This window comes from Centrocercus urophasianus, unplaced genomic scaffold, assembly GCF_019232065.1.
Source record: "Centrocercus urophasianus isolate 14NV4802_14NV808 unplaced genomic scaffold, USGS_Curo_1.0 seq_12, whole genome shotgun sequence".
NCBI lineage: Eukaryota > Metazoa > Chordata > Aves > Galliformes > Phasianidae > Centrocercus > Centrocercus urophasianus.
The window spans coordinates 28,579,576-28,599,503 of NW_024884364.1; the positions used below are offsets into that span (position 1 = coordinate 28,579,576).

Sequence of the window (19,928 nt, forward strand, 5' to 3'; positions counted from 1 at the left end):
CCTTCTAATTGTAGGGCACAGTGTTGAAAAATAAGCAAAACACACTCATTAGCATCTATTTTTAGCAGCCTTTCTGCTGATATAACTGCCCTAACTTCACTGCTTGTCTTCTCTTCAGAGAAAATGAAATGGACTGAAAATAAAAGAGGAAACAAGAATGAGTCAGGCAACCCACGTCTCCACTTGGCAGAAGAACCCAAATACACTAGAAAAACTGCACTGGGTAGACTTTGATTGAGATATTCATTACCACGAGACAAAGTTAACCTGCCTTTAATCCCATGCAGCATTCAAGGGCAACTATAAACCTAATTCAACCAGCATAACTTTATGTTAGTGGACTGAACATAAAAACTGCACTTTCAGATGGACACTAAATGTCAAATTTAAGTACACAAAGTTGTCTACACAAACTTGTATGCCACTAGAGCTATGGGATACTGCACAAGGAGCCCTAGTGAGAGCCTAGAACACTTTTCTATGTCTGTCCTTGGAGGTAAAGGAGGGTTGTCACGTGAAATTTATTTTTAATGTAGGCTTACATCCCTATTTAGATAACTAAAAGATGTTCAGTTTAAAAAAATACATTATAAAAAACAAAAAAGCAAAAAAAAAAAAAACCACAAAAGTCAGAGAAAGCAGAAAGAAGTCTGTTAGCCAGACAAGTATGCAGTGAAGGCTTAAGAAAGGGTTTCTGGAATCCTGAAGTTTCAGACCAATGGAATACAGTAAACACCTTGATATCTCAGATCAAACGCTTACCTTGATGATCAGTTTTTTCGTTGAAATTTTTAGATACGAATGGTTACTTGTAACAAACATTTTCATCAGTAAATAAAATACTGATTTTTCACCAGCTGTCTTCTCTGTGTCAGAGACATCCTAAAAGAGAAAAAAATTAAAACTCCTCAGCAACACTGTACCAAATTACATTGCACTGAGGCAGATACGTAAATGAAGTGTATTATTTTACAGACATACCCAAAAAAATACCAAGGCCAGAAATTAATGGGATGACTGCATTCAATGAACAAAGAAGATACATATGATGGGCTTTTTTGGTAAACCAAAAAAAAGAGAGAAGTAGCAGAAACACCAGCTAATACAAGGATCCCAGATGAAAATACTTCCATTCCTCTGCAATCATCCATTCTATTTGACTTTGTTGTCCCCAGGAGCTCAGCTTTCCTACAAGTACTGTCTGAGGAAGTAATCATTTAAAAAACTGAATTTGATTCTCAAAGAAAGGAAAACTATATGATTCAAAGGGATACTGAACATCAAACCACAATCTTCCAGTTATTTCCCCCACTTTTCTAACTGACTTGTATTTGATACGTAAGAACTGTTACCCGTTGTAACACTATCAGATTTGGCTTTTATCTATTCTGTGGAAAAATAAGTATACTAGAATGCCAAAGCCAGAAGAAAATACTTCAGCTTTTTGACTGTTTCCAGAGTTTTTCACTGCTTCTTCTTCACTCTCCTTGCTTCTCCTTTATGACCAATTGGATAAGGACAGAAAATATCTAACAAGGCAGGATTGCAGTCACAATATTCAAAGGTTCCTCTGCTTCCTCTCAAAGCTAGGCTCAACTCCTTTCTCCAGACATCTAAAGCAGGCTCTCCAAAGCTCTTCAATTTTACAGGTATAAAGTAAAGAACAGGGGCTCTGAAATTTCTATTAATTACAGAGAAGGGGGATAGCCTTATTCAACATCAGAATCATCACTGGGAGTAAGAGGAATGTCTCCCCACAGTGGTTCATTTCCTCGATCTGAATTCTCAGGCTTTCTGAACAAGTAGAAACAAGAAAATTCTCTCTTGCCCTCAGCAAGAGCTGAAGAAACCCTGTCCAGCCCTCTTTATGGAGACAAAAGTTAATGTAATTGCATAAAACTTTTTCAGCTCAGAAAAAAATCTCTACTAATGCTCTGATTATAATCCCTACCTGTTTTATAAAAGCATCATCATCTAAGAACTGGACTGGGACTAATTTAGAAGCAAGCAGTGATAGAATTGATGACAGCAGGCTAAAGGTGCGTAAAACCTCTTTAAAGTTTCTTACCTGTACTCTGAACCAGGCAAATTTATTTGCAGGAAGCTCCAAAGCAACTTTCAGTACATGATACTGCAGAACATGGGGGACCTCCTCTCGGAGGCCCTGCTCGGTGACAATACCTGAGGTTTGAAGGCAACACAATTAACTTTACTTCTGAGTATCTCACTGAGATCATCAGAACAGTCATCTAGGGCTTCAAAACGTCACTGCAATAAAGAGGCAATTCATGAGTTTCCAGACGATGAGACCTACATGCAAACACAAAATGTCCGGCCTATCTAAAGCTGAAACCCAGCAGGGATTGCACACCTCCTCCTATCTCCAGCACAATCTATTGCTGTTGCGTGAGAATACATAATCTCTTCTACCAGACTCAGCTACTCTGAAAATGTGTGACCTATAGGACATCAAGACTACAGATGAATCAGAGATCAAAATGTAGATTTTAAGTCAATAACAAATCTTAATTACGTTGCTTATTACAGGTCACAGAACCCTGCACTCATGTCTCTTCCTACACTTCTTTAGTCACTGCTCACACAGACTGCAATAGCATAGCCTCAGAACTATTCACCTTAAAGGTCAGAAAATCATGCAGAGACCCTTGCAGCATGCTCCAAAAGTTAACCTGCCCATACTTAAGCTGCACTCTGATATCAGTTGTACAAAGCTTTGTTGTCAGTGTGCATTTCATCATCTGTATTGCATGTTCATGGCCCACGTTAGAAAGAGACAATAGATTTTAAAAGCCAGCACCACCTCAGAGTCTAACCAACAGCAAGACAAATAGAATGGTATGAGCTCTTTAAATCACATACTACAAAGTAGAAAACCAGGCTGCCTTTGGAATGTATGTTTCAACCAGGGTGAGGGGAAGAAACAACAGAACTCTTAGGCTGGAACCCAAGGGATGGAAGTTTAATGATTAATTTACACCACTGACTACCTTATCCTCTTTCATCAAAATGAATATCCAAGCTCCTTTCTGAGAAAGACGGTTTATTTTACAGCTTCATCATTTTATTATGCAACAAAACATACCATCAAAGATATCTGCCTCATAAAAACGTGTCCTGCATTCTGCCCACTTCAAAAAACAGCAGACTAGATCAAGAAATAATGGAATAAAAAGGATTTGTAATGTGGTATGACAGTTGATTTGAGGGGATGTTATTTTAAATTCTTCTTCTTCTAACAGACTTCAGTTACAGCTTTTAGGTAACTCCCATTCTTATACATTCCAGAACTTGAACAATTGTTTTAGCTTGGTGGACTATTAGCTTTGCTGGCCCACAGACAGCAACAATGCCCAAACAACAATTCGCTCTTTTCTCCAGTCTCAGTTTTAAATGGCTGTATTTATTGTACCATAAAGCAGGACACAGCCCTTGTGTGCAAATCCCTTAAGTACACAAACACACAAAGATGACTGTAGTGCAATCTACTACTTAAAACAACTGAGAGTAGCAGAAACAATGAGTGTCAATGCAATGAAGAAATTGAAATGAGTTTCTCATGAAAAACTTTCTCCTTCTGCCCACAAAGTAAATATTCCCTTCTGCTGTAGACTTCACAAGTAGCCAGAGAAAGCAACAAGGTAAAAGAAACACACATCACCTACCTTTCAGCAGCTTGCTAAAATCAAAGTTGCTCCGTGCTACCAAGTGGGGCACAACCTTCTGATAAAGACAAATGACCTGAAGCAATGCAGCTTTCAGAAACAGCGTCTCAGCATCATCCGAGCCTAAACCAAGTGTTGGGACAATAATTAGTTTCTCCTTCCTTCACATCAAGAAAGTACAGCATAGCACCTACATTATCCATTATGACAATTAATAATGGTTTACTAATTGTAAATGCCATTACTGATTATGCTAATTACTATTTCCAATACATGTGCCTACAAACTGATCAGTTACCTTCTTACTAACAAGAAACAGAAAAAAAAACCCCAAAATTCAACACATTATGGAATCCTATTTCCCAGTATTCCTGTTTGAATATTTTTTAAATTACCTCAGCTTATTCAGTGCCTATTTTTAAGTAGGTTCTGAAGTGCTCACACCTTTGACAGCCTCACCATTTCAACAACCTCTACAAGAACCCAGTCATTGCCACTGCTGTTCAGTTTGAAAGTGAAAAAACAGGGGAAAAAAAGTGAGGGAAGGGATGGTCAGGCTGCTGATTTCAGGGGACACTATTTTAACATAATGTCAAGTAGGTTTAAGTGAGGTAGGGTACAAGCCATACACTAATTTATTAGTCCAATTAGAGGTTTCTTCCTTTTCTTTCCGTCTTCCAAAACAATGCTTTCTCAAATTGTCCAACCCCTACTAAGGGAGCCATTTACATCTTGAGAGAAGTTATTTCAGTAGCCTTTAGTTCATAATGTGAGGATGCACAAAAGCTATTTCTACCCAGTCACTAATGAAAGGAAGGAAAATAAATGAAGGGCAGCCACACTTTTAAAAACAATTATTTTTTCTTGCTAACTGGCTCTCCCTCAGGGAGTCATGAAGAACTGGATGGATGCCACGCATAAATGTTGTCACTGTTTGCCCAAGTCTCAACATCCAGAAGAAGTTGCCATAGTGCAAATAAAGCTGCAAATGGTAAGCTGAGGATACTATCATTCTAGCAGGAAGAGAAACTAAGCCTACATTTCTTTAAAAAAATGGTTGCTCCACAGTTTTAGCAGGCACTCTACCAGTAAAAAGCCTTGCAGTGTCAGCACTGAAGAATAATTTACTGCCAAAATCACAAACAGAAGGACAGACTTTGAAGAATTCTCTGCTACAGAAAGTCTCAGTGTGGAATATGCCCTGTCATGAGCACAAAGCCGTCTGTAGATTTATTTTCAGTCTTAGTAAACCACTGTAGGCTGCTAGCCAAGCTACAGAAGAGCACTAGAAATTTCAGTTTCCTGGAACGGGATTATGAAGTCATTTAGTAAGTAATTTAGTCAGGACAATGCTTTGTGAGAATAAAACCAAAGCCTCCAACTCCAGCACTCTGTCCCTCTTCTGGCACTTAGGTATTTCCACTCCTTTGCTACACCAACACAAGCACTTGTATAGCCATAGTAACCAACTGCTTCACAAAGACATCTTCATGGCTAGATAACATGGCTAAACTGAAATCACTCAAAGTTATTTCTCCAAGCAGAACAGTTTCCCTGCCTGTTTTACTGTGTCACAGAAAAGCACAGGAGGTTTAAGGAAAGGAAGATTCTGTTCAGTATGGCAAGCTGCAAAGTTCTGCATCTGGAGAAGAACAACCCCAAGTCCCAGGACAACACTGATAGTCACCCAGCTGGAAAGAAGCTTTCCAAAAAAGGACCTGTGGGTACTGCTGGTAGGAAATGGCTCAAAATGGGTCAGTATTATGTCTTTGCCACAAAGAAGGCATACGTTAGACAAAGTGATGCCAGCAGGTTGAGGAACTCCTTGTCTGTTCAAAACTGGTGAGGCCACACCTGAAGTGCTTTGTCTACTTCTGAGCTCCCCAAGGCAAAACAGACATGGAGCTACTCAAAACAGGACAAGAAAGAGCCACAAAGTCAACACCTCTCTCATAAGGAAAGGCTGAAAGAGCTGGGACTGTTTTGGCTAGTGAAGTATTCTTTCAGGGTACTCTGATCAGTGTACATAAATACCTGAAGAGAGAATGCAAAACAGATGAAGCCAGGCTCTTTTCTGTGGTGCTAAGTGGCAGGGCAAGACACAAAGGATGCAAACTGAAACAGAGCAGGCTGTCTGAACCTCAGGAAACAATCGTTCCATGAGGGTGACAGAGCACCAGCATGGGATGCCTAGTGGTTGTCAAGTCTCTTTGCAGATCTTCAAAAGCTGCCTGCACATGAGCCTGGTCACCCTGCTCTGTGTGCTCCTGCTCGAGCAGGGGGTTAGACCAGATAATCTCCAGAGGTCCCTCTAAATCTCAGCCATTCTGTGATGCTGCAGCAGCAGGGAGACACACTGCTTAACTTCATAGTAAGAATGCCAGCCTTAACATCAGACTGTGTTCTGGGCAACTCTGATAACAGTCAGAATTAAACTGCCTGAAGAACCGGCCAAAGTAAAGCTGCGTAGTAAATGCATGGGACTCTGATGAAGTTAACTTCCTTAAATTAGAGGAGGATTTCACAATATCCACACATGCGTAAGGTGTGATGACTTCACCTGCTTTGCCTACCATGTTGTTCAGCTTCTGCCATCTCAGTCGTTTCCTCTACAGCAGACACAGCATTTTCATTCTTTTCCTCTTGTCCATCTTGGTTTTCCTTCCCTTGCTTCAGAAGAGACTGCCAAACAGCTACTATGTTGTTCATGTCTGGTAAAAGCTAGAAGCAAAAGGATTAAATTGCATTAGCTCGCCTGTATGAGTCAAAGCCACTCCAATGCAAATATTCAAAACCAACCAACGTGACAATTTGCTGCTCTTCATAAGTCACAAACTTACTGATGTACCATGCAATCCAAAAAAAAAAAAAAAAGATCTGAAACCAAATAGTCCACTTTCTCTCATATATTTATGTTCTGTAGATTTGAAAATTTTATTGAAGAAGATTCCTGTTTAAAAAAAAAAAATTAGGTTTGTTCTTTCTTCCTGATGGTCTATTATCAACCCAAATGCTACCTTGTCTAGTAACTTCTAATTCTGAATTAGCTACACTGGCTTCAGTTTACTCAAACCAGGGGAATTTGATTCCTGAGTCCAATTGCTCTTGGAACATGTTTGTTGCACAATAACTGCCAGTGTTGCATATGTCTGACAATAAAAGGTTATTCACATTTCCATCAGCCAGCTTTATTAGAAAATGTAGTCCACTATGGCATTAAGTTATTAAGACCTTTTAAAGCACAGCTTCCTCCCCTGCTGAAAGACATTATCTCCTCATTCCCAAGCCATAACCACTAAGGAAGAAAGCACACAGGAGTAGTTACATGCCACGTAATGACTCTTATTAGACTTCAATTGTCTTCCCACTTTGTACCTTGCTGACTGCTTCTCTGTACAGCTGCACAAATTCCTGCATCACTGACAGCGAGTAGATTTCTGACTTTTGCCAAGTCTCTTCATTCAAGCAGTACTCAATATTCTTCAGGGCTCTTTTCAGGACGCTTGACACAAGCGATAGTATGCTGTGCTTCACTACTTTGCTGGGTAACTGCAAGCGCAAAACCGCATTAATGACATTTCAGTGCTTTCTCTTACTGCTTTGAATATGCTCTGTACTCTGAATATATGTAAACAGTTGCTAACAAATGAATTACTTTTTAAATTTTACATTGCAGAAGAGAAGCCACAGGTTTTCAGATTCCCAGCTCAAACTGTTAATAAGCATTGGAAAAACTGGTGCTTGCAAATACCTACCAGAAGCACTACCAACAAGTTTTAACTGACGCTCCCATGCTTCCCCATACCAGCTTTATGCTGGAATGGACAATATAAAACACATAACCGACTTAAGAACCTTCTTGGGTGATCACAAACTTTAACAAAATAGCACTAACTAGGACAGAAAAATGCACTAAAAATAAACTGCTCTTACATTTAGCCCTTGGGTGAACATCATTTTATTGCACACTGCAGGGACTGTTGTTACCATCACCATAGAAAGCAACCTTGGGAGAGGAATAAACTCTGAAGTCTTAAAAGAATTGGAAATCTCTGGCTGAGCCTCATAGATCTGAAATAAAAATAACAATTCAATCAAAATTGACAGTCAGGGAGTTAGCAGAGTCTTCTGAGGAACAATTTACAGAGGAGTTTTAACTTTTCAAAAGCAATGACAGCACTAAATGTCCAATTTTACACAGGAACGCTACGGAACATCCCCCAGACTCGTATTCAACTAAAAGAAACATCTGTATATAATTGCAGCCCTGCTAAAAGCCACTTTATATCTTAAAGACTGTATTATCAACATGATGTTTCCTACAACATCTTACACCAATTCCTTCTTTCCTGGTTTAGCTAAATGTTTACACAGCTTCCTGCTCTGAGAGAATGGCTTTTTAGCAAGTGACCTTCCAACTCTGTCCACACTTGTTAAAACAACTGAGGCTCTGAGTCATTTCATTTTCCTCAGCACTCACAGAAAATAGAATGCTATCTCCCCCTCTCCTTTCACTAACTTCAAAATTTAACAGCACCCTGTTGCTTCTTCCCTAACATACCTACAGGAATTGATAGTTATTTCAGAGCAATTAAGTCCTTCCTGCTTAAGTCACTTAAACCTTCATCATCTAACTTCCTCACTGCTGGTTTAAAACCACTACTTATGAAATTCTGTGTTTGTCTGCCTTTTTAGTGAGTTTAATAAACCCTACAATAATATAAATAATAAACCCTATAATAATATAATAAAATGCTGTCATTTACAGCTGTGAACAAAATTAGTCTTCAGATATGCGAGTTCCTTCCAATACAAAACATCTGCCTGTGTAACAAAGAACTCCGCTCCCTGATCTACAATTTATTTCCTCACTCATTTCAATGAAATCTTATTACTCCTCACTGGGAAGATTTTGTCCAAGTTCAAAAATTCAGTTTACATCTAACATGACCATACTACAAGCTGACTGGATCCTGTACTGCAGCAGCACCCGAACTGTAATAAAGTTTACACAACAATGGCAGAACATGTAAGGTCTTATAATCTCCTTCTGTAACAGCAGCAAAGGCAAGTTTCCCAATCAAAGATCCTTTGCTTTTCTCTAGTTTAGGAATATACCAGAACTACTTCAATTTTTGGTGAGGGAAAAGAAAAAAAAAAGAATATTGGACTTGCATTTCTGTGTAGAAGCAGCGTGCATGATTCATACTTTTACCTTTTTGAGTAACTTCATATTGTCCGCCCAAGCTGACTTCACTCTGGGAACAAAGGAATACTGGGTTTCCTTGAAGTATCTATTCAATAGATCTGGACATACTTTAAGAATATTCACCACGAGATCAGCAACCATTTCATCCTCTGTTGCAGTTTTTAAACCAAGCAGAAAGCGCAGAAGGACTATATTTCCTCCCCTATTGAAGAAAAAAAAAAAAGCTTTAAGAAAAAAGAAATCCCTATTTCAATACTTCACATGTAATTTTAACTCTGCTCCTCATGAATGCTGCAATGCAAAAAGTTACACTTCCTCCGACACTGGGGAAAATCCAAGGCAAGACACCTGAAGCTGTTAATATAATTTCTCAATTTCTACTGAGAAAATTAAGAACTGAATTTACCTCCAATTTACTTCTTTTGTCTCATCAATAGTTACTACTTCTAATTAAAACCACAATGTTTCAGGATACTCTAACCAAATTTCACAAAGCTGAGGATACAGAATTACAGCTTAATATTAAACCTGGAAGCATCACACAGTCTTTCAGTCCTGCCTGCCCACGCCCCAGCAACCTTTCTTTTTTTTTCCTTCTTTACAGGTAAAGAAGTGTTTCCAGATGTGTTGGTGTTGCAGACCAAATTCTGGCATTACTGAAATCAACAGTGACATTTTGCCAAAATTTGAGATAAACAACAGCTGATTCTACCAGTAGTAAATGATTTTTACCATTATCTGGTATACACCGCAGCTTTGGTGTTTTATTCCCACATCCAAAATGACATCTTACAGTAACAGACTAAGTACGTAGTTATTAATGGAAATGGCTCAGAATAACAGCAGCACTACCTCCACTCCCTAGGAATACAGCAGAGCACTCTCCAGTAGGCAGAGGTATAAGGGAATCCAACAGCTTGATTTTGGGAAGTTAAAAACAAAACAAAAAAAGCAGCAATGAATTTCTCTCTTCTGACACAAGTTACTGAGACAGAAGCAGAATTCAGCAATGTTAACTTGCAAAGGCCTGGAAAGGCAGACAAGGTAACTAGCGAGATCTGTCTTGCTATAGCATGAAGTACACACAGGGCATTCAACTCACTGGCCACCTACCTGCCAGAAGTTCCAAGACTTGGATCATAGAAAGTAATGCCATGTTTCAGAGAGCAGCAGAGGTCCATTAAGAAATTATGAACAAGTTCTCGTACCATTGCCTTTCCCACCTCTTCAGAACCTTGAGTTACCTATAAGAATCAAGAGGGAGTTAAAAATGACATGATTTTTAGTAAAGAAGAAAATATTACAGCAATTTCTCTCTTTTCTAAGTTTCACAGAGCTCCTTTCATATAGAAATATCAAAAGAAAGTTTGGTTTGGGTTTATATTAAGAAGTTTCAGTTTCTGTATTAAACATGTTAAATATTAAGCTATATTATTTTCAAGGAAAGAAAACACCCTAAACTTATATGTACATGTACTATGTGCAGGGCATTGCTGATCTAAGACTTTTTGTTCAGAAGCCAGACAAAATAGACAAAAAAGCGAAGCTAAAGAAAAGTAGCAATACATGATTTACGTAAACTGGGGCGAGGCTATCCTGGGACTCTGGAGAATAAGAACTAAAACTTAATCTGAAAGAAAAAACTTTCAGTCTGATGGTGCAGCTTCTGTCTGAAGAAGTTCCAAAAGGCTAAAACAAAAGACATCTAAGCCTTCAGCATAAAGCATATGAAAAAAGCAAGCATATGTTCTTTGGGCAAATTTGGCACAAGATGGAACAACTTTAACATAGGACAAGAAAGATGGGTAGCTAACACTACACTGAACTTGTCAATATTACAGGGAAAGGAAGTGGGGTATGAATGTACAATCATCATACAAAAAAAATGGAAGAATTAATTGAATATCTGTATCAATCAAAGAGATGGGGGGGAAAAAAAAAAAAAAAAAAGTGAACCCCTATTCCATTCATCTTTTACATTGAAGACAATGCAATATTCCCATAAATGAGTCTTTGACAATTGCAGTTGGGAATTTGTATAATCAATGAATATATAGATGTTATAATTATGAAATAAACAAGAAAGTTTGGCTAAGCAGGTTATTATATCAAAAAGGGAATAAATAAAAGCGTTTATCCTTGCCTCAAGCTTACTATAGAACTCCAGAGGAGGGACCTCCAGAAGAGATCCTTCCCCACTGCTAGCCAGCTCTTAAATAGGTCTAGGAGAGGTGGAACCAGGCTGCACCCCTTCCAGCAGCACAGCTGAATTGCCTTCACCTGTGCTCCCATGCCTGACTCGTTGCTCACTTCAGGTGGTCAATCAGAGGTTCAGGCTGTGACTCAGCAGTTCCCATACCAGAATTGTTGTTGATAATTGTAACTGATAATTATAATTACTCCAAAATATTATAATTATTCCAAAAAGTTGTTAACAACATATCAACAGTGGAATGGCATAAGTATAAGCATCCAGTAGAGGACGTACTAGAAAGTAGTAGTTCAGTGTTGTAAGATTTGATGAAGAAAGGTTTCTAAAGATCAAGTGATAATGAATACAGATGAAAAGACTGCAATCAAAACTCGGTGGAAGCATAGAAAGTCTTCCTACTGCTCTCCATCAGGCTTATAGCTATGCCTTAGACAGTCCCACAACAAAAAGGTAAAAAAACCCCAAAAACTACAACATTAAGAAAAATAAAAAGGTAACCCATTCAAGTTACCAGACCTTGAAATCCTTAGAGCTGACATCAGTAATGCCATTCCATCGGTAAAGCGAAGCCACGTGATTCAACAGTTCTGCAGTGAAAAAGCGCACCTTCTGGGTTTTGGTAATATTTTTATTTTGAACCACCTGAAAACAGCAAGGGAAAAAAAATGAAAAAACAAAATACCATTTCTTCTATTTATTTTAACAAAAACAATAGCAACTTAGCAACACACTTCAAAAAACCTCTCCTGCAAATAAGATTGGACGTTGTAACCTAGCTCATAGCCAACAAATCTAGCACTTCCTCGTTTCAGCACGAGATGCACCCAGTGAAAGACGAATCCATTGTCACCGGAAAAATTAAGACCACAAGGTTTTCAACCGTCAGGCTCGGCACTGCTGCAATTGCAACCCAAAACGGTAGGAATCTGGTGGATAACACACACTACAGATGAGCTGAAATTAGCATCTAAGTAGTAGTTATGCAAAAAGACAGAAAACGAGGCAAAACAGTTTCAAGGGTACACCATACCTTAGTTTTCAGTGTAGAGAGAAGAAGATTGACAGTAGAAACTTTGTCTTCCTTTATTCCAGAACGAAAAATATCTGGGATGAAATCTAAGAAGACATTGCAAATGTTTAGTGAAGACAGCGAAAGCTATTTTTATACTAAAATGCTTCAAGGAATTCGTATCCATTTCTCTTCCATATCATACTATTGACTTTTCTATTAAGAATGACCCAAAAAACTGCATTGAGTTCAAAAGAATGATATGTCAGTGATAAGCAAGTAATGCTGCCAAACCCATCTCAGCCTAACTAGCTAAACTGCCAACTCAGTTATTAACTATTCCTGCAACAGCATCTGTCAACTTCAAATATATTTCAGATCCCAATTTGATATGCATTGCTTCAATTTGAGTGAAAAATGGGGCACACAGGGTAGTGTAAACAATAGAAGTCAATAATTACAGCTTAGTTTCATGCCCTCACTGTGGGAACTGCCACCAACTAATGAATATTTCTCGATCCTTTCTGAATTCTTTCATAATTGCACCAAAGGTCATAACTGGAATTATCACAAGCCACTGAAGTCAACACAAGTTTTAGATTCAACTTCAGCACTTAAGGGACCAAGTTTTCATTGAGTGCCAATAGGATCTGTCTTTTAAGATCCTACTCTTTGTCAGGTGAGCTTGACTGTCTTCTCTGAGAGACATGGGCTGAACTTCCACATAATGCCTTCATAAAGGATGCAAAGGGCATTACAGTGCTCTCCTGAATCACTGACAAAAAGCAGCCTAAGGGAGCACAAATGAGTTGTCCCGCACAACAACAGAAAGAAACTTGAAGTACAAGCAGTCCTTTCCATTAGTGTTTTTTCAGAAAACCTACTACTGTGTTAGGAGCAAGCCCAGAGGACACACAGCTTTTTTTTTTTTTGCTTACCAATTCTATTCTTTTTTTACATCTGTTCCATCAAATGCTTTCTATTTTTCTAAAGCTTTTGCAGATAAAAAAACACTACTCTCAAATAGAAGAGGCATTCTCTACAACACTGAAGAAGTTCACAGTTTTTCAGGAAAAAAAAATTAAAAATATGTTTTGTATCTTAATAGTGTTTATCTTGTTCATACTTTGAATGAGCTCTTACTTATTACCATCTTTGAAAGACTCTGTCTTAAAGAATATTCACAAGGGTGGATAGTGATAGGACAAGGGGGAATGGTTTTAAATTGAGATAGGGGAGGTTTAGGTTAGATATGAGGAGGAAGTTTTTCACACAGAGGGTGGTGAGGCACTGGAACAGGTTGCCCAAGGAGGCTGTGGATGCCCCATCCCTGCAGGCATTCAAGGCCAGGCTGGATGTGGCTCTGGGCAGCCTGGTCTGCTGGTTGGCGACCCTGCACACAGCAGGGGGGTGTGATGGATGATCATTGTGGTCTTTGTCAACCCAGGCCATTCTATGATATATACACACACAAGCAATTATGAAGTACCTTTTAATTCCAGCACTTGCATCAAAACTGCAGTGTCACCAGCTATTAAAAAGGAGAGAGCAAACTGAATATAGGCCATACGGACATCAGGTCTCCCCTGTGAGAAAGATAAAATGCAGCATTGACAGATTGTACACAACTGCAACAATTGATTATCATTGTAAGTACTATAAATGGATAAATTAAGCAGCTTCCACAGGCAGATTACATACAGCCACACACATGCATTTATATGCAATACATCCACAGTACATGTAAATTTTAAAAACTTTGTGGATTAAGCAGGTTCATTCAAGTTCAAATCAAATATGAAAGCATCCGTTTCACTTCTGAATAGATGAGACAGGCCATAAATTAAAAAGAAGAAACAATATTTCCAAGCCAAACCTTATATTCACATCACTGAACATCCACTTCTGTGCTGCTTGGTACACAGGCAAATAGTCATGAACACCAGTGACAGCAGTGCTGCTGCTTCCAGAGCTGGGCTAATCTTGGGGGCTTCTGCCATTCACTGACACCTCTGGATGCATTATACACACTCCTCTGCTATAACAGCTGCTAACAGCTGCTAGCGGGGTCACACAGCTGAGACAGGCATTTCAATTTAAGGGGTGATGGCACACTCAAAGGCAACTTCTACAAAAACCATGAAATCTGCCATTCTCAAATATGTTTATATAAAAAGAAATCAAGTAATAGACAATCAACCAAACAAATCCTGAAAGAAAAATAAAATAAAATAAAAAATCCACTTTTTCCCAGAAACTACCTTCTGCAGACTCATTTATCACCAAATTACAAACACTCAACAAAAACGTATTTATTCTGCACTGGTGTTGAAAATTATACTGAAATAGACTTATGTTTAGGATGAAATATAAATATTCTTGTTCTAAAACACTGGTTGATTATTTTTAGCAAATAGAAGAAACGAAAAAGAGTTCCTTTTGGAAAAGAGGACTGATTACTACTTATTCACATGTCCTCCACTGGGATTTGCAAGAGACTGTCTTAAGTTCTGGCTGTATTTCAAGCTTTATTACTCTGGTTACTGGGCAAAATCCCCTCTCCATTAAGACAACTGCAAAACCTCCATTTATTTTACTGGGATCAAACAGCAATCCACACACACTGAAAAAATGCTCTTCACCTAAATCTGTCATAGAATACCTCAGGGTGCAAGCCATCGCCTCCTCAATTGCAGACACTCAACACATGCCCTGGGGGTTTCCCACCTAAGCAGATTGGAAACTCATGCCCATGAGTTTCCAATGGACCAGCTCTGCTGCAAATTGAAACAGCCAAGCAGCACTTTGTCCTGACGCAGCACAAGAAGGAAGGGGTAAGTTTTTGCAGATGAAAATATGGCAAGAGACTTGTTTAAATACTTGGCAGAAGAAAACTGATAAAGTCAATATATAGCATTTCATGGTGCACACATAGACAGCTGCTCATTTTACCTTCTTGTCTCTTTTTTTCACTAATCCAGACAGAAATTTATTATTGAAGTCAAAATGGCTAAACACGTCCCTTGCAGTATCTGGCCCCTGAGCCACCATTGCTGACAACAGGGTAAGGCACACTCGGCTCATCCTAAAAGGAAAGAGGAAAACATGCAGGTTATTTCCAGGATGACAAATGAAGAGATTAAATATAATGAAAGATGATTTTTAAATAAAAGAAATTATCCCATTCCACCTCCAAGAACCATCCAAGCCTTCAGAATTTTCAGGCATGAAGTAATCATGTTGAGTAAGCCTCAACATGAGCAGTCAAGATAGCCATTAGCAAAGTATTTCCACTCATGCAAAGCTCTTGCTGCAGTCAACGACTGCAACGAATGCTGTGATTCTTGCTTCCTGAGCAGTGGGAAAAATTGCCTAGAAAACTAGAAGAGAATTAAAAAACAACTAAAAGCATTGCTCAGGCAGTGATAATGACAACAGGGTAGAGCAGGAGACAAGGGAAAAGGGAATGTCTATTTATATCCTCAGATAAACTTTTCAGCATGGACAGTTTTGTTACTGAATAAAATATCACCACAAATTTGCAGTCTGCCCAATGCAGGTTCTAGAAGGATTTCTCCAAAAGCTGTAGTCTTTAAATTATTAAGAAGAAATGCAGATCTTGCACAGTTTCAAAAATTATTTTACTATATAAATACCCTCGCATATTTGGGATTTTATGGACAGTTAAAATACTTGTTGCAGCAAGATCATCTCAGTGGTCTGGGAACCATGGTCATGACCATGAACTGGAAGACAGAAAACACTTTTCTAATGCTGGCCTATACAAAGACCAAAAGGGTGGCCTTGGACAAGGCAACCTCTCGCTGCCTACTGTTCAGGGGTATGGAGCAAAATCTACTACTTACATTCATCTGCCCCACATGCAAAGAACAGATGGAATGGTTGTTTAGATTGGGCCAGATAACAGGAGCGCTCAAATCAGCCTTAGATATAAAGGACAAAAAAGATTACAGAGGAAAAAAACAGTGTGAAAGGCCAAAAATACATCTGTTATAAAGATTCACAAACCTGGCAGCATTAAAATGGTTAGGCTGAAGATACCATCCATCTAACATCTCATCAAGACAGGCACAAACAAAGAAAACCACAGCTTCATACAAGTACCATACGGCATTAGATTGTGTATCATACTGGAGCTTCCACTTCACAAAGGCTTCTACATGCAGCTGTTTTACAAACTGTAGAACAGTATCATTCAATAAAGGTAGATTGTTAGCAATAAGTTCAGTTGAATTTTGGACAGCCCCTTCGGATCAATTCAGAGCAAGTGACAGAGATTCTCTGCAACAGAATAGAGAAGACTTACCTGTGATTTTCAGAATACAGTGCAGCATAGACCAATCTCATGTAGCTGTGAATCAACCTTTTGACTATGTTCGTTCCCACAACAGAAAAATGGGAGAGGTCACTGGCTGTCCTCAGTAAAATAGTTTCCAGGGCTTGAAAGATTAATATCGTCTGTAAAAATGAAAAATGTGTTAGTATTTGCCAATGTCAGGTAGGGCTTGAAACTATTAACTGGGCAAACAGTAAAAAATGCAATTAAAGAAAAAAAAACCCAAAAACCTATCACAAGAGAAAATCTTGCAAATATGAAAGCAAAATTAACTTCTGAATTCTCTCCCAAATCAATGCTTCCTTTTTAAAAGACTAGTTCTGAGGGCATTAATCTTCAAGGAAGTCCCTATAGAGGTACTACATGAAAGACTAACATGCCATAGAAGGGCAGCACACTGTTTGTTGATTTTTTGTTGTTGTTGTTGTTTGTTTTTTTTGTTTGTTTGTTTGTTTGTTTTTTACAGTTGTTAGACTGATGAAATTCAGCTGGAAAGCTGTGTCAGTGTGCTGACTGAAACAAAGGGCCCCTCCTCAGATGTGAATAGAGACCTACACACATGTACACACACTGTGCACACATGATTTATCAGTGTATGCACAACAGCCACTTCTGGGAACTCAGAAACTGACTGCTGTGTAAATCTTAGCACAGGCTGATGAATCTCAAAAGTCCTTTTTAAGCTGGAGGACAAGGCTGAGGTCCTTATGAACCAATACTGTAAAAGAGAACTGTTACTAAATGCACTGTGAAACCTGCTTAAGAAAATCAATTGAGCTGCTCCAGTCTTTCAATGAACTCCTTCCGGATGAAGCCAGAATCCTTGTTGCATGGGGACTGCATTCATTATTATTTTTATTCAATATTAGCCTCTGTAAGTAAAAGAGTCTTGAAAATAGAATTTAACTGACCATGACTGCCATAACAGAGGTTGTCATTTCTGTCATTTTTTGTAAAGACAACCTAATGCAAAGGCAGGTGCATGGCTATTAAAATGAACGCTATCAGATTTTATGTTAAGAGCAGACTTAAGTCAAAAACAGCACCTGCTGTGAAAAGAACTTTCCAATTTGTTAGTTTCTTCAACATTTTTGTGGAAGAAAAATTGTTTCAGATAAGAAAAATGATGTCAACTTTAGCAGCAGCTTCTTGGAAATATTCATGTATCAGGGAGATGTCTAATTATATAAAAACCACTATTTCCATCAGACAAATTTTTTGTTTGTGTAATTGCCGTTGGTCCCCTAATTAAATGGTAACATTTAAAGAGCTGTAACAGCCTGATTTTGGCTGGACTACTGGTTGTGCATTTTACCACCTCAGAGGGCGGTGAGGCACTGGCACAGCTGCCCAGAGAAGCTGCGGTGCCTCATCCCTGAAGGCATTCAAGGGCAGGTTGGATGGGGCCCTGGGCAGCCCGAGCTGGTGGGGGGCAGCCCTGCCTATGGCAGGGGTTGGGACCAGGTGGGCTTTGAACTTCCTTTCAGCACAAACCATTCTGCGATTCATTCCATGATCATTAAATATAGGAACATCTTTGCACTGGAAAGGGCTTCTCCTACTCGATGAATGCTTCTGCCACTGTTCTTTCCAATAACATAGTTATTATCAGTTATTTATGCTGAGAAGCATTTCTTTGGCAGCTCTGCTCCCAGCCAGCTCAGACTGTAACCACACCAAAATATAAAACCCACGGAAGACTTACTTCACTTTCAGGCTTCTTCTCCCCATCCAGCAGCTTGAAAATTTCAGCACACTCCACCGAAATCTTTATGTACCCCTCCACGACATCATATATTTCGGCAGACGGCAGCGTTTTCGCCGTGGAGACGAAGGTCTCCAGACCTGCAAGAAGAGATTTCCACCTGGATGGAGCTACGCGGGGCGGGGGACGCGTGGTCCAAAGCGTGGGCAGCAACACGTGCCCCAAGCGGCGATCACCCTCAGCCCCTCCGCACAGCAGCCGGGCCGGCAGCGCACGCCTTTATCCCACGGAGCCCACCGCCCGGCCCCTCCTCACCCTTTCTGGCAGTGGCAGGGTCCCGCAACAGCGCCTTGAATCGGGCGCCGTTGAACTCCTCCTCCTTGCAGCGGGCTCGCTTGGCCGCCGGCGGGCCGGTCGTAGGCACACCGCGCCGCTTGGCCGCCATGCTGCTGTCACCGCCCCGGAAGCTGCGATGGCGGCCGCGCAGCGCCGCATCCCGGCAGGAAGCGGCGAGATCCTCCGCTGCACTGAAGAGAGCAGGGTGCGTGTTAATGCGTGAGGTACGGTGGCACTGAGGGGTACTGGAAATAAATAACTGAGAGAAGGTGGAGTTAGAAGGCAAGCCTGATTTCTATAATAATACCATATTTCTAGGAACATCCAGGAAAGAAATACTACCGCAAAATACATGCAAAAAATATTTTCAATTTTCATGGAATCATAGAATCACAGAATGACCTGGGTTGACAAGGACCACAATGATCACCCAGTTTCAACCCCCTGCTGTGTGCAGGGTCGCCAACCAGCAGACCAGGCTGCCCAGAGCCACATCCAGCCTGGCCTTGAATGCCTGCAGGGATGGGGCATCCACAGCCTCCTTGGGCAACCTGTTCCAGTGCCTCACCACCCTCCGTGTGAAAAACTTCCTCCTAATATCTAACCTAAACCTCCCCTGTCTCAGTTTAAAACCATTCCCCTTGTCCTATCCACCCTTGTAAACAGCCGTTCCCCCTGCTGTTTATATGCTCCCTTCAAGTACTGGAAGGCCTCAATGTAAATTACATCATTCTCTCCCCTCACAGCCTGAGTAGCTGTTGCAGGATTTAATGAAGATGGTAAGGAAGACTGTTAATTTCACTTCAAACCAGACTACTTCCAATATGCTGCCCTAGTGTACTTTGATCACTTACCCCTTCCTTTCTCTGCCATAATTATTACAATTTTCTACCCCAGAGCCTGCTTTTTGGCAAGCATCAATCGTGGAGGCCTGATCAGTGAATGAGACATCAGGCTCAGACAACGTTCATCTGCCCTGTTATGACTGCATTTTTAGAAGATGGAAGCAGCAAATGACTCAAGTATTAATTTCTGAGCTGCTCAGTTTTCAGTAAATTGAAATATATTCCTTTGATTCTTGCCAAGTGAACATGTAATCATATCCAAGATACACATTGCCCCTTTGGCATTTGCTAATCTGAAAAATAATTCCCAATCCCTCATGAGAACCTTAGCTCTTGCTCAAGATCAATGAACTCCAGATACAGAATTAATCAAGCCAAGTGACCCTCTCTTGCCTCAGCCATAATTCAACTTAAGAAGCGTTTGCGGGCTTGAACAGTGCCTTGTGTAACAAGAACCTGCTCTACAGTCCTGCTCAGCTTGCCTCTTCTTCTCAAATTCGAGCATTATTCCTAGCTTAAGATCCCTTTTCATGCAATCTTGAAGAGAAAATTTATTTTGCTAGATTCTCACT

The 19,928-nt window shown here is 39.8% G+C and overlaps 1 protein-coding gene across 4 annotated transcripts in view; it reads right to left on the reverse strand.

The window, feature by feature from the left end:
- URB1 (URB1 ribosome biogenesis homolog) overlaps nucleotides 1–18,620 on the reverse strand; it is a 44,216-nt gene extending 25,596 nt beyond the window's left edge. The window contains exons 1-15 of one of the 4 annotated variants that reach the window (XM_042809577.1): nucleotides 18,491–18,620; nucleotides 18,176–18,315; nucleotides 16,441–16,592; nucleotides 15,066–15,198; nucleotides 13,603–13,699; nucleotides 12,135–12,220; nucleotides 11,621–11,746; nucleotides 10,006–10,136; nucleotides 8,899–9,094; nucleotides 7,617–7,754; nucleotides 7,059–7,232; nucleotides 6,257–6,404; nucleotides 3,684–3,806; nucleotides 2,069–2,181; nucleotides 763–882 (exon numbers count right to left, since the gene is read on the reverse strand). In XM_042809577.1, coding sequence (XP_042665511.1) covers nucleotides 763–882; nucleotides 2,069–2,181; nucleotides 3,684–3,806; nucleotides 6,257–6,404; nucleotides 7,059–7,232; nucleotides 7,617–7,754; nucleotides 8,899–9,094; nucleotides 10,006–10,136; nucleotides 11,621–11,746; nucleotides 12,135–12,220; nucleotides 13,603–13,699; nucleotides 15,066–15,198; nucleotides 16,441–16,592; nucleotides 18,176–18,315; nucleotides 18,491–18,620 — 2,007 coding nt within the window. Of the gene's footprint in view, nucleotides 1–762; nucleotides 883–2,068; nucleotides 2,182–3,683; nucleotides 3,807–6,256; nucleotides 6,405–7,058; nucleotides 7,233–7,616; nucleotides 7,755–8,898; nucleotides 9,095–10,005; nucleotides 10,137–11,620; nucleotides 11,747–12,134; nucleotides 12,221–13,602; nucleotides 13,700–15,065; nucleotides 15,199–15,979; nucleotides 16,058–16,142; nucleotides 16,313–16,440; nucleotides 16,593–18,175; nucleotides 18,316–18,490 lie in introns of those variants that run through there. The other 3 variants (XM_042809579.1, XM_042809578.1, XM_042809580.1) reach the window with 3 other exon arrangements.
- Nucleotides 18,621–19,928: the final 1,308 nt, after the last annotated feature.